General features: G+C 48.4%; 1 protein-coding gene across 3 annotated transcripts in view; it reads left to right on the top strand.

Annotated features, from left to right (window-relative positions):
* Nucleotides 1-14,078, top strand: part of LSP1 (lymphocyte specific protein 1) — a 52,783-nt gene that overhangs the window by 29,162 nt on the left and 9,543 nt on the right. For all 3 annotated transcript variants that reach the window (XM_068399963.1, XM_068399965.1, XM_068399964.1), the window contains exons 3-10: nucleotides 1,333-1,422; nucleotides 4,590-4,785; nucleotides 5,772-5,897; nucleotides 9,173-9,216; nucleotides 9,395-9,476; nucleotides 9,842-9,982; nucleotides 10,789-10,869; nucleotides 11,757-11,871. In XM_068399963.1, coding sequence (XP_068256064.1) covers nucleotides 1,333-1,422; nucleotides 4,590-4,785; nucleotides 5,772-5,897; nucleotides 9,173-9,216; nucleotides 9,395-9,476; nucleotides 9,842-9,982; nucleotides 10,789-10,869; nucleotides 11,757-11,846 — 850 coding nt within the window. In that variant the 3' untranslated portion in view covers nucleotides 11,847-11,871. The remainder of the gene's footprint in view (nucleotides 1-1,332; nucleotides 1,423-4,589; nucleotides 4,786-5,771; nucleotides 5,898-9,172; nucleotides 9,217-9,394; nucleotides 9,477-9,841; nucleotides 9,983-10,788; nucleotides 10,870-11,756; nucleotides 11,872-14,078) is intronic.

Here is a 14,078-nt window from a genome sequence, read left to right as displayed (position 1 = left end):
AGGCTGCAGCTCTCCTAAAGCCCTGACCTGGGACTCAGTAGATCCATGGTCCTGTCCTTGGCTCTGCATCAGATTTCTCTGAGCCTTGTCCTGGGGCATCCGAAGCTACACACGCAGCAGAAAATAACCCCAGCCTGGGCTGCGATGTCCTAGACCAACACAGTATGCACTCAGCAGTCTGAGTGCGGCAGGAGCTGTTTGTGCTCAAACTTGTGGCTGAGCAGCTGTTTTCAGTGTGCACTCCCTGCTACCCTCCCTGGTGAGCCTGGCGAGGGCACATGTAAACCCTCAGCTCCTGCACTCAGTTCAATATGAGACTTCCGAATCTCAGAGAAATGCCCCATATTTCAAGCCGCTGTGGTCATGGAGGAGACTAAGCATCTCCTGACGCTCCTAAGAGTCCAGAAAGGCAAAGAAAAGACTCACCTGCATTTATTACGTATTTGGAATCTCTGAGTTTTAAACTAATCTGTGGGCCCCACATCCTGGTTCCCATTCCCAGCAAGGTGACTGCCCTTGCATCCCAGAAACATCTGGAAGCCACCTCCTCAGGCCGATGCTTGCAACATGGCTGCCCATTTAGGACCCCCAGCCGGGAGGTGATTCTCCTTGTGAATGCAAGGAAAGAAATAGGAAAAAACCCAACAATCCCAGTGCACGGCCAGCCCGCATCTCGTGCTGGCAGCTGCGCACCCTGGGAGGGCTGCGGCTCCGTACAGCAGTAGGGTGTTCACAGAGTCATGCAAGTGCATGTGACTGGCTCAAAGCTGTGGGGGAATGTGAGGATCCCACCCAGAACTTGATCCAGTGTCTTGACCATTGGGTCTTCGTGCCTTCCTCATCCAGCGATCTGTTCAGGCTGACTCCTGCTGACTTGTTTTCTATGGGACTGTGTACAAGCATAGGACAAGCAGCAACTGAGTTTGAAACACCTCTGGTCCAAACAACCTAGGGCCAGCTCTGGTGCAGAAGAATACCATGGACTTTTTTGGGTTTGATGTGCTGCTTGTCTTTTGCTCGCCTGCGTGTGGCCCCAGAGACGAGGCAGGCAGCAGGGTGCTCCTGCCAGAGACACGGAGCTGCTCCTTCTTCCTCTCCATCTCACAGTGATGCCCTCAGAGACCCTCTTTTACAAGGGTACTCCTAAGCATGTAGCAAAGGTGTCTTTCCTGTAATGGAGGATAAGGCTTTCAGTGGGATTTGGGAGCAGTCAGAGGAAAGAAGATGCAGTAACTGGAGGGAGAGAAGGACGGTATCAGGCTGGGGCTCTTTCAGGCCAGGTTTGGGTTTTTTTTGCATCTCTCATCCTTATTTTCCTTATTGCTGTTTCAGCTATGACTTTAAGCCATCCGGAACTTCAGAGCTGGAGGAGGATGAGGGGTTCAGTGACTGGTCCCAGAAGCTGGAGCAGCGCAAACAGAGGTGGGTAGGACACAGCTGGAGCAAGGGGAGGGGAACCAACGTGCCCAGCAAAAGGACCGTCCTGAGGAGGGGCAGGACAGGTCTCGCACTGCTGGGACAGATGGTCTCCGCCTGCCATTTGGGCTAGTGGGGAGGAACAGGCTCAGGGACTGTCCCGGGCTTCGGGGATGTTTGGCTTGAGCTTTGCAGTCCAAGCAACTGCAGCCTGCCAGGACGCCTGGGTTTGGAGGAGTGACAACAGTGGATTTAAGCCACCTGAGCTGCTGCAGGGGCTGAAATGGCCTCTAACATAATCCAGGCCAGCCTAAAAAGCTGTTATTGCTGCTTCCTGGCTCATGGCAGCATAGTGGGTGTTATGGCCACAGCCCACCTTGTGCCTGACTCCTCTTTCAGCGGGGGAAAACAGGCAGCAAAGAGCCCTGAGAGGCGTTTCATGTGCTGGCTGTTTAGTCCCCGTGTCCCAATCACCTCTCCCTTTGCTAGGCTGAACCAGGACTCCTGCCTTAACCACCCTTGACACCATCTACCTGCATGTGAACATCTGTGGACTCCGATCTCTTGGCAGCTTGATTTTATAGGGAATTTCACCCTGTGATGACACAACCTCTTCCTTATCCCTGAGACTGAAAAAATGCCTAAGATTAATATTTACCGCTGAACAAATAAACAGAACTCGCCTCTTTCTTACTTTTTTCCAAACATTGTAGCTAAACCACTCTGCAAGCTGTACCATTGCAGCCTCAACTGCACAAGCATTGCTCAAGCACCTCGCCACAGCACTGATTATCACATCTGTGAGAGCAATTAGAAATCAGCCCCATCTGCTTTTTGGCACGCTGCCTCTTTTTCCACCCCCCTTGCAAAGAGTTTGTGCAGAGAGAAAGGCTGCTGCTATTCCCTTTTTGGCCTTCAAAAGAGAATTAGCTGCTCAGGTTGTATTATCCTCTCCAGAAATTGCTCCTTGGGTTTTTATGTGATGCTTGTGTTTATTCTGTAGCGGGGCAGGAGGGTGCTGAGCAGGGGAGGTGGCACCCATGGCAGGCGAAGCCCATCAGAGAGGAGTGGTGCTTTAAAGGCAGCAGCTATAGGTGAGCAGGCTGTTGGCTGGAGGCTGGCTGGGAGAGGCAGCTGAAGGGGCTCAGACCCTGGAGGTTTGCTGGGAGTGAGCTTTTTTTGTAAAAGCTGGGCTTGCTTCCTAGTGGGTGGCTGTGCCCTGGGAAGTCCCTTCAGCAGCTTCTTCCTTCCTCCTTTTTTACCTGTCTCACCCAAAGGACAGGCTTGGAGTGCGGTGAGAGCCCAGGTAGGCTGTGTCTGTCTGGGATGCCCCACACTGGGACAAGCTGTGCTGTGGGTAGGGTTTCCCAGCTCCCGTCTCTTCTTCTTAACTGAATGTGGAGCAAACCCTGTTTTTTCATGTGAAGGATGTTTAGGCCATGGCTACAACTGGGGTGATGGAGACAGTTACTTTCCCTTGGATGGAGCTAAAACAGCTTGTGTGTCCTAGGAGGGCCTTGGTGCGAAGGCACATTTTCTTTTTGGTTTTGGTTCCTTGCTTTGTGGGGGGAGTTCTGTGCCCCCACAGCTATCGGCTGTATGCAAGAGGGTGGGAGCTGGGTCAGACTAACTGCCTCCCATACAAAACTGCTGTGGTGCAAAAGGCATCCTATAGACTGCATTCTATCTGCTGGCCTAAATTTTTAATATGAGCTTGCACTTTAGGGGGAGGCATTGCTGGCATCCTGGTTAAGAGAAACTAGTTACCTGGGCTACAAAACCTTCAGAGCCTTTTTGCTGTTGGCAACTTCGCTGTTGTGGGAGGATGATTAGTAGCAAGCCAAGCGAGCCAGCATATGTATGAGCTTTTTCCCTATGTGGTCAGTTGGGAGGGCTGGATAGTGGCTGTCCTGTGAGCTGCCTTCCCAGAAGCAGAGAGGTGGGTGGAAAATCATTGCTTGAACATTTTTTTTTTTTTAATGTTTTGGTGCTGGCTGGTGAGGCAGAAGCGGTGAGTCAGCCTTACCCTTTGGCAGCTCCCTGCTAGCCAGCTCTCTAGCCTTGCTGTCACAAGCCAGGTGTTTTTCTAAGAAATGAGTGGGAGGAGAAAGCTGTTCTCTGTCTGGGGAAAGTAAGATGGCAATAACATCTTGGTGCATGGCTGTGAGCCAGTGAGAGCTCTGGGGTTATGTGCTCCCACTGACTCTGTGCCCGAAGGCATGGGCTGCTCTGCTTTTGAAAAGCTGATTTCTTCAGCATACTCCTGGGTCTCCTTTCTGCAGCCTCGGAGACCTGAAGGAGTTCTCTTGTACAAACCTCGTTGTGGTTTTTTTAAACCTAAGCCAAGGGATGACCCTGGCTGCTTTGGGACTCCTTTGTTTTGCTGGGCTGTGACATGAGTAGAGGTGTCATTTATTCTGATAGGTAAAACTGTGGTGAGGGGTAAGGTGTGGATGTAGCATTACCTGCAAAGCACTGTGCCTCGCAAACAAAAAAAACCCCATGCAAGTGGCTGGGAAGCCTTGCCCTTGAGTTTAGCTTCCACTAGGGAAAAGGGGGATCTTGGGAAGCATGTTCACATGTTCTTGGTTGGATCCTCCTCCAGCCAGAGGCTCTGTTAATGTGGAAGATGAGTTAAGGGAGAGGAAGGCTGTGTTTGGTTCTCCATGTTGAGTTGATGCTGGGAACTGTGGGGCAGTGTCAGATCTGTGTTTGTGCATCAGGACCACAGAGCACGCTGGCTGACCTGGGATTTTGGCTGCAGCAGAGCAGAGAATTGAGCCAGCGCCACATCATGGTGGTAGTGTCCTCTCTGCGTGGGGTCCAAGTGGAGGCCAAGACCTGGTGTTCAGGTCTGTCTGATCTGTTTTCCTGTGGCTCTCGCTCGTGGTGAGGGTGGAAAGGTGCAGATATCTTCAGCTCTGCCACAACTCCTAGCTGAGCTGTGTCCTGGGTACTCAAAGTGTGGGAGTGTGATGTGACTGTGGTTACATCTGGATGCATGGAACTGGATGGGACCATGGAAGTGGCTGTGAGCCCTGGTGTAAAACACTCAGCAAGTTGTAGGCTTGGGGGAGTGATAAAATTTGATTTCTAGAGGTCTGAGGCACCCGATGGTGTCTGTAGGCTCATAACAATGTGTTTTGCTACTTTGACCTCTCCCCCACCTCTAGGTCTCCACGACAGTCGTATGAAGAAGAGGACGGTGCTGTGAGGGAAGCTGAAGTCAGACTGGAGCAGATCAAGATGGATCGGGAAAGCCTGGAGGAAATCCATGAGGAGAATGTGGTTACTGGGGAGGAAGAGAGGCTGTGCCAAGAGGAAGAACAGGTCCAAGAGCAGGAAGATGAGGAGAGAGCTGAGCAAGAGGTGGGATCATGAGGAGCTGACCTTCTACTCTCCATAGGGCTGGTGGGAGAGCTGGGGCTGGGGGCTGCTCTTCAAGAACTCAGCTTGCCATTGCTGCTTACTCTGCTGGGTGTTGAGCCCATGTAGACAAGCTGTCATGGCATAACCTGGGGCTGGTGGCACTCTTGCCTATGTTCCTTCTTGGGGTCACTGCAGGCAGCCTCTGCCCTCTTGTGAAGGTGGTGTGTTTGCTCCCAGAGCTTGTGGTGGTTTAGTCATGTCCCTGCAATACTGAGAAAGAAAGTCCTTCTATTTCTCCTATGGTTTTGTGGGCAGTGAGTAGCTCTTCAGGAGAACTCAAATCTAAATTTTACTGCTTGTTTTTCTCTCCTCAGCCTTTATTGCAACTTTGGAGCACTTTGGCTTGATATATCTCTAAATCTTGCATTGCTCCCAGCTGAGATTTTTTTCTTTTCTCTTTTTGATGAGGCGTAATTCTTGGTAAGCAAGAGAGAAAAAGCAGGAACTTAAGTGGTGTGCAAGCCTGTTAGGGTGGCTGAGCTGCAAATATCTTCTGTTCTAAATGGATTTTGACTTGCTGAGGCTAGCATGCTTTTTGCATTTGAACTGTGTGTGACTCTTTCTAGCCCTTTATTCTAATGGCAGCTTCTCTCTCTCCTTGTGGCTTCTAAATGAGAAATTCACATTTTTCCTATCTCAGTAGTGGTAAGAAATCTTTATTAACTGATGCAAGGACCCCTTTCCATATAATTTTGGAACCTTGAACCTGCAAAATTTCTCTGATTCCCCCTTCCCCCCCCATTTAACACACAAGCTTCTTGTTGGATGTTTCAAAATTAGATGATGTGAACTCAAAGTTTCTGTGCTTATATGTTTGTTTAGTGTAAAGCAGGAAGCCTGGGAGACAGGGGAAAAAAAATCACTGTTGTTGCATAGTAAGCACTTTGACCAGCTCACTTCCTGGCTTGTTCATTTTCTGCACTCAGGAAAAGAAGAGAAGGAGAAATGAAGAAGATGAAGAAGCACCAGAAAAACGCCAGAAAGCCCCAAGCCCTGCCAGCCTGGAAGAGGAGGAGCTGTGCTCTGAGCACACTGCAGTGTGCTCCATGAAGGTTTGTGCTCCTGGGGCCCCGCTGAAGGTGATGGCAGCTATTGCAATAGAGCACCTAATGAATGATGAGGAAAGATGACCCAGGGCTTGTGGTTATATACGGTTTGGATCCTGTTATCCCACTTCTGCTACAGACTGGGACAAATCACTTGATCTGTTTCCTTCTTCTTCCTTGGTTGTCAGCCTCCTCTCCTCCTGCTTTGCCTGCTTGAGCTGTTGGAGGCTGTAACTGTCTCTGTCTGTGTATACTTTGCCAATCACCATAAATGTCTAAAGTTCATAAAGGGCTCCAGGGAATACTGTAATGCTGAGAAAGATGTATGTGCTTTAAGCTTGTGAATTTGGTCAAAGATAACACATGAACATAACCAGAAAATGAAATTTCCCTTCCCCCAAAAAACCCCCAAAACTTGAAGCACTGGAGTTTCCCTATCTTACTTAGAATAAAATCAGAGAGTATGACTTAAGTTTTTTAAATGAACTGGGATTCCTGATCTCTGAAGCATCGTGTCCTGCTCAATCACATCTGTCTGCATTGATGCTGTTGTGAAACTTCCTTTTTCAACACACCTGAATTGCATCTCATGACTTCTGTTGTGTTTGCTACAAATCCTCAGTTCTGTGCATGTGGTTTTAAATACAATAGCTATAGATAAGTGGTTTCTGTAGCAAATGGCTTTTTGTCTTTGTGAGCCCTAAACTTGTTGATTATAGCAGTGAGGGGAAATGGTGAGGAGCCTGGGTAGCCTGTTAATCTGCTGTTGATATCGTCTTTGCCTTTTTGCATTTTTATCTGTGCTATTTGCTGCTTAGTCAATATTTCTTGGATGGGGAGGATTGTATGAGCACTTCCTCTAGCACCAGTAAGTAGATAGTAAGAGGAAGGCTTCATCATCTACAGCCATCAGATTCTTGCTCTTTTAAAGAAGCCTTTTAAAATCACAGAATCAACTAGGTTGGAAGAGACCTCTGGGATCATCAAGTCCAATCAAATAGAGATGGGAGAAAGGGTGGGTTTGGATGCAGGCTATGTGCTAATGTTAGGTTTGAAAAGTGGGGTGGGGTGTGGCCAAAGCATATCCCTGGAGTGGGACCGGTGGGGAAATGTGGGAAATGCTTCCAGTGCCTTTTGTGTGCTGAAATTCTCATCATTACAACCCCAAAACACACATAGCTTCCTGACCTGAGCTTAACCGCTGCTGCTAGGATTAGCCCAGGGGAAGGTTTAGAAATATAGTCTCTGTGTTTTGTAATGGTGATGTCGGAGCTCACCAATACACAAAGCCAAAAGTGAAGCTGTTCAGGAAAAATATGAGCTTGGCATCCTTCCAAAGGAAGGAGGCTCTTTACACCCCAGCTAGCAGGGCTCTATGTGAATACTAAGAATTAAACACATTGACCACCAAGAAGGTGTTTTGGCACAGGATTGCTCAGCAGAAACACTGCTTGCAGCGGAAAGGTGAAAGGATCTGCAGTGGGTGGTGAGCTCCCCTGCCAGCTGTGGCTGGTGGAGGCCAGGTACACATCTGGGGCAGGCAGATGTTGGGGTGCAGTGTGACAGGGAGTTTGGGGTTCAGAGGGCCAGTGTGACCTGGGGGCTGAAATGGATATGTGGTGGCAGGTGGGAAGCCTTGTACCGGCCCCTGTTTTTGTTCCACGCTGCTTGTGAGCTTCGAGTGAGCAATGGTGGTTTCTTCTGGCATTTAAAAAGTGCTTTGGACCAGAGAAATGCACAACTCTTGCTGCAAGGCATTGCCCTACAGGGCAGAGGGAGGTGGTATCCAAATAGCTTAGGAAAAGTTCGTTCTCACCTAGACTGAGATCTACTGTCACCTACAGCCTGTTTCTAGGCCCCTCTGTGTTTAACTTGATGCTAATTTATGACCTTTTGGAAGCACCTGTGGGTGGTTTGCACCAACACATCATCTCTCTGGCAGGGTTAGCAAGGTTTTTCCCTGTTGAAATCTTGTCTACTTGTGGTTGAGAAGCTGAGATATGGGCAGGGATTTACCTGATTCCCCTTTCGGGTGCTGTTATGGCCCGTGAGGTGCCAGCCTGTCCATCCATGTCCCAGAGGGATGGGCAACCCAATCTCTGAAGTCATGGCTCAGACAAGCACCAATTCCTCTAGCAACAAGCAAAGGAGCAAGCTGGCAGCAGGCAGACAGCCTGCCCAGCAGAACCTGCTGGCTGGAGGAATATCTGTCACGCTGCTGTGTTGGGTCCCTGCAGAGTGACTCTCCCTAGCATGTCTCTATTAGCCAGGGTTACACTGTTTGTTGGTGGTTGTGCTCTTCTCTAACGGGCATTGTGCTCTTGGGCACAGCTGTTAAATGTGTCCTCTCTGTGACACTGTCTTGTCTTCTGCTTAGCTAAAATTTAGCACCAGCATCCTAAAAGTGTCTTAAAAAAGCAGTGCTAAGTTCTCATTTTATCTGCTAACTTGGTAGGTGATGTTTCCCATGGCACAGGGAGCAGTATACAGGGAGAGGAGGCTCCTTGTTATTGGTTGTTGCTCCTTGGCTCTGTAGGAGCTGATGTTAAGCAGTAGCCTCCCCTTTGACTTGAAAATTATTTTCTCTGTGTTCTTGTTTTCTGGGGCACAAAAGAGCTGTGAGGTTTAGCAATATTTCAGCTTTCCTTTATTCAGTGGTTGTGAAGTGTTTGCTTACCTTCCTGTATTGGCCAAAGAGTTCTTGCACAGGAGCCTCTTGTGCAAAAATCTTTCCTGATGGCTTGACCTGAAGGGCTGCCTTGCAGGTGGCTCCACATGCTGACTTGCCCTGTCTGTGTGCTTCTCTGGTGTGGATCAGCTGTGATGTAACTCAAGCCTGTGCACCTCTTATGCTTGGCTCCTCTTCTGCAGATGTGGCTGGCAATGCCTCTAGTTTTCCCCCTTGTCTTTCCACACTTTTCTCTCTTGTGTCTGGCTAGGAAACAGAGTGAGAAAGATACCTGGTCCTTGAGGAGGAAAAAATGATCTTGGTTGCTGTTTCAGCTGTCAGTCAAGCTGTACGTTGTTGGTTTGCACCTGAAACTGGTTGGGCTGCTACTGTGTACTGGTACTTTTTGTTGGGATTCCGCTCACCTACACTGGAAAGAAGGAAAAGGGATGCTCAGTGTGGGAACACGGGACTGAGTGAAGCATTTCTAACCAAAATCTGTGTGAGGGAGCAGTGAAGGGAAATGTTTGAACTACGGTCAGCCAAGGTAACCTACATCCATCTGAAGTCCATGGAGGAAAGTAATATCTTTGTCTTCTCTCTCCCACTTTAGATCACTGACAGAACTGAGTCACTGAACCGCTCAATAAAGAAAAGGTATCTCTAGGGTTGATGAGGGCCTTGGGGTAAAGCAGGTCCCTTCCTCCAAATGGAGGATGCCAGAGGGCCCTCCTGTGGGTATGGGCAGGAGTGACAGGCTGCCTGTGGCTCTCTAAGTCCTTCCTTCTGCCTGGGGTACTGGGGGATCACCTTAATACTCTTCTTGCTTCTCCAGTAACAGCATAAAGAAGACCCAGCCTCCCCTCCCTGTGTCGAAGATCGATGACAGGCTGGAGCAGTACACACAGGCTATTGAGGTGGGCTGCTGTGTTGTCTCTCTGTCCCCACCCAGCAAGGAGCCCTCTCTGTTAGGTGTTGCTCTCCTGCCATGCCTCCTAATCTCACCATCTGGGAGGTGACAACTGAATCATCTCCCCTTGGATGGGAGCAACCCTTTCTCCTGTCTCTATCTCCCTTCACACCACAAAGTAGGCTTCTTTAACAAGCCGCCACATCCTTGTTTCCTCATGTTCCTTGCTTAAAGGGTGGGAGCATCTAGCAGAAACTAGCAAGACCCTACAAGTCTCCTTTTACAACTCCTCATTCCTGAGGACCTCCAATTACAGGGAGGGGAAAAAAGCACACTCTCCCTGACAGTGGTCTTTCTCCATTTGTTTTGCAGACATCCACAAAGGCTCCAAAACCTGTTCGACAGCCCTCTCTTGACCTTCCCACCACAAGCATGATGGTAGCCAGCACAAAAAGCCTCTGGGAGACTGGAGAGGTTGCAGCTCAGTCTGCTGTGAAGTCCCTGCCCTGTAAGGTATGGCACTTGCAGGACTTGCCTTGCCTTCTGCAGGGCAAGAAGGCCTGGCCTCTGGGCACAACTTGCATTGCACTTGCGTTAGCCTGTTCATATGGCTCATTGGTGGTGCCCACCAGCTCTAAAGGCATCTATATCAGGGATCCAATCTCCTTTGTCAGCATACAAGGCCTTGTACCTCAGAGCTTTGCTTCATCTCTGTTAGAGTCCTGAATTGTTCCTTGGTGGTACAGCTAGGAAAGCCTCTGTGATGCTGGTTGAGGCTCTGCTTTGAAATGGGAATAAATTCAGCTGGTGTGGAAAATGCGTATGTCTTCTGCAGGGGCTAGGACTGAGCTCCAGTTGTTGAGCACGAAGTTGGATCTAGTACCAAGATGATAAATCTTGTAAGACTGGAAAATGCAGAGATTATTATGTATTGCTCAAAATTTCGCTTTCTGGTCATTGTAAGCGAGGCTGATTCTGTAACACATGGGTTGCAAATCTGTGTTTATGTGAGCAAAATTCCTTCCACATAAAAAACCCCTTGATGTTAACATGTCTTAAATAGCTAACAAACTTAAAAAAATAAACGTCTTGGATCTCTGATCCAGGCTCTTGTTGAAGAGAGTGAGAGAGAGGAAAACATAGGATATACTGGGAATAGGAAGAAGTTTTCAGAGTCATGGGTTTTAGCTGCAGCTGTCATAGGTCAGATGATGTGATATTATAAATGAAAAAGGTCAGATGTGTGGGTTTGAAAGGGATGTGAACAAAGGCATGTTCAGCAGCATTAGCAGTGAAGAATGAGAACATCATCTTCTCAGGATATCGTGGCTGGAGACATCGTGAGTAAAAGAAGCCTTTGGGAACAGAAGGGCAATCCCAAACCTGAGACCAACCTCAAGGTGAGTTAGTATCTGTGTGAGTATGAAAGCACTTGCTCTGCTGTGAAAAAGAAAAGGGCTCTTAGCTGGGTTAAAAGTATTGAGAAGATGATGATGTTCTGTAGGGACAAGGGCTGCCTGTATCTACCAAAGCAATTGCATACCTAAGAGTTCTTGCTAACAGTGAACTGCTATCACTTCAGCCCTAGTAAAAATTGGGGGCAAAAATCGTTTTATAACCAGTAACACTGAAAGGTCCACTGAATAGCATGTTGTTCCCAGGCCACGGGTTGGGAGCCCCAGCCTTCTAGGCTAAAATTGAACCGCAAATGTGACTGACTTTGCTTTTGTTATGCTTTTTAATCTTGGGAGTAAAGAAAACATGCAAAATTAAGTGGAACTGAACCTAAAACAGTATCAACACTTGGAGTTTTGTGCCTACTGGTACGTTTGTGGGAATGCCTATTGAAATGCAGCAAGCAGCTGCTGCCCGAACTGTCCAGGCTGGCAGAGGAAGATAAAAGTACCTTGCCTGTTCCTGGATCGGTACTGCTGCCAGAATGTGGTAAATGAAACTGGCTCTTGCCATGGGTGAAGTCAACCCTCGCCTGGGGGACCAGGGCTCTTAGGGGAGTCCTCCCTCGTGATGCCTGGCATTGCATCTTTCCTTTCCTATTACACATCCAGTGCTTACTGTGTTACCTTACACTTATGGAAAGTGGTGGTCAGTCTGTGCAAAGAGCTTATGTGGAAGGGTCAAGAAGGGACTACAGGGCAGTCTGTCTCCAAGCCCTCTGGGATTCCAGACAACTGTATCACGTGCTCCTCTGGCTTCTGTTATTTGATCTTGACTGCAGATTTGAGGGAGAAAAATACTGACTTTGGCTCTTTCTTTCTCTCCTACTCAGTCCACTCCTTCTGCCAAAAAGTATAAATTTGTTGCAACAGGCCATGGCCAGTACAAGAAGGTGTTGATAGATGATGCTGCAGAGCAATAGCGTGCCTGGAGGACTCATTAAGCAGGTAGGTGGGGTATGACCTTGCACTGTGTAACAAACTCCTGGCACTGTTCTGGTGGGATGTTGGAGTTATTTCTGCCAGCTATGCTTTGGGTGAGTTGGAAGGTACTGTATGGTAACAGCTGGAGCCTTGCTTCTGGGCAAACACCTTACTTTCTGAGCTGGAATGGAGTGGGTACACAGTGGGGGTTTGTTTTCATAGAATCATAGAATGTTAGGTGTTGGAAGGGACCTCTGGAGATAGAGTCCAATCCCCCTGCCAGAGCAGGACCAGTCTAGGGCAGGTTACACAGGAACGCATCCAGACGGGTCTTGAAAGTCTCCAGAGAAGGAGACTCCACAACCTCTCTGGGGAGCCTGTTCCAGTGCTCTGTAACCCTTACAGTAAAGAAGTTCTTCCTCATGTTGAGGTTGAACTTCCTGTACTCTAGCTTGCATCCATTGCCTCTTGTCCTGTCGCAGGGCACAAGTGAAAAGAGGTAGCGCCTTTACTCTTGACACCCAGCCCTCATATATTTATACACATTAATCAGATTCCCTCTCAGTCTTCTCTTATCCAGACTAAAGAGCCCCAGGTCTCTCAACCTTTCCTCATAAGGCAGGTTTTCCAGTCCCTTAATCATCCTCGTAGCCCTCTGTTGGACTCTCTCCAGCAGATCTGTCCCTCTTGAACTGGGGAGCTCAGAACTGAACTCAGTACTCCAGGTGAGGTCTCACCAGGGTAGAGTAGAGGGGGAGGAGGACCTCCCTCGATCTGCTGGACACACTCTTCTTAATGCACCCCAGGATACCATTGGCCTTCTTGGCCACAAGGGCACATTGCTGTCCCATGGATAACTTGTTGTCCACCAGGACTCCAAGGTCCTTCTCCACGGAGCTGCTCTCTAGCAGATCGCCTCCTAACCTGTACTGGTGCATTTTATTACTCCTTCCCAGGTGCAGGACTCTGCACTTATTCTTTTTGAACCTTATTAGGTTCCTCTTTGCTCAGCTCTCTAGTCTGTCCAAATCATGCTGAATGGCCGCATGGCCTTCAGGTGTATCGGCCAGACCTCCCAGCTTCATATCATCAGCAAACTTCCTGAGAAGACACTCTGTCCCTTCATCAAGGTTGTTGATGAATATGTTGAACAGGACTGGACCCAGCACTGATCCTTGGGGGACTCCACTAGTTACAGGTCTCCAGCTGGACTTGGCACCATTGATTACCACTCTTTGGGCTCTATTGTGTAGCCAGTTCTTAATCCATCTCACTATCTGTTCTTCTACATCACTTCCTGAGCTTGCTCACAAGGATGTTTTGGTCTTTGACTTTCTGATGCTGCTAGGAAGCTGGATACCTGTGTTAGTTTAATGTGCAGAATAAGTCCCTTAGCTATTGCTGTCTGAGTGAAGATGTGTTTGCCTTTGCTAGTTCAAAGGAACAGTCTATCTCCTGTTTTTTCTTATGCTCTCTTATGTTGCAAGGAGAAGTAGATAGCTGGAGGTCATTCTGGCTGAGTGTGGGGGATGATGTACTCCTGAAATTCAGATGCTTCTGGGGTCTAATTCCCCAGTTTACTGAATTAATCAGGAGAAAAACTTTTAATGATTTTAGTAACCTCTTGGAACCAGTCCGTAATAGGATTGTAGAAGGGAGGACATGAACGTCTGCTGTGCTGGGTAGACCAACAGAGCAGAAAGGACTGTCCTCTGACGTGTACCAAGGGGGAAGGCAGAGCTGGGTTTCTGTCTCTGTGCCCTCTTGAAATGGTCTTTGGATCTCATGCTCATATTGTGTTTATGTTAATAGATATCCTAGTGTTATCTTGAGTGGATGATAGTAGAGGGTTGTGGCAATAAGGAGGAATGGCATAGAGGGAGGTGATAGCTGCTTGGATCCAACCAGGCAGCATCTGGCACTGTGAGAGGAGAGGAAGTTGTCGGGGATGAAAACAAGCTCATTCTCTTTTTTCCTACTATAAAAAAGAAGCTTTATTTCATAGCCAAGCTTATAAATAGCTCTGTCTGCTACAAAACACCTTTTGTTTGTGCATTCTTCCAGGGGCTGTTTCTTCCCTGCCCGCCCCCCCCCACCCCAAGCTGGCTTCTGAGTGCAGCATATTGTTTTGTTTTTTTCCTTTTGTGGTGACAATTTAGAAGAGAAGCTTTCTTGAATGCTACTTGGAGATAGGCAGCAGTACAAACCCAAGCCTGCCCAAAGCTGTGTTT

The sequence above is a fragment of the Nyctibius grandis genome, chromosome 4 (assembly GCF_013368605.1).
Source record: "Nyctibius grandis isolate bNycGra1 chromosome 4, bNycGra1.pri, whole genome shotgun sequence".
Taxonomy (NCBI): domain Eukaryota; kingdom Metazoa; phylum Chordata; class Aves; order Nyctibiiformes; family Nyctibiidae; genus Nyctibius; species Nyctibius grandis.
This window is presented reverse-complemented; position numbering and strand designations above follow the sequence as displayed.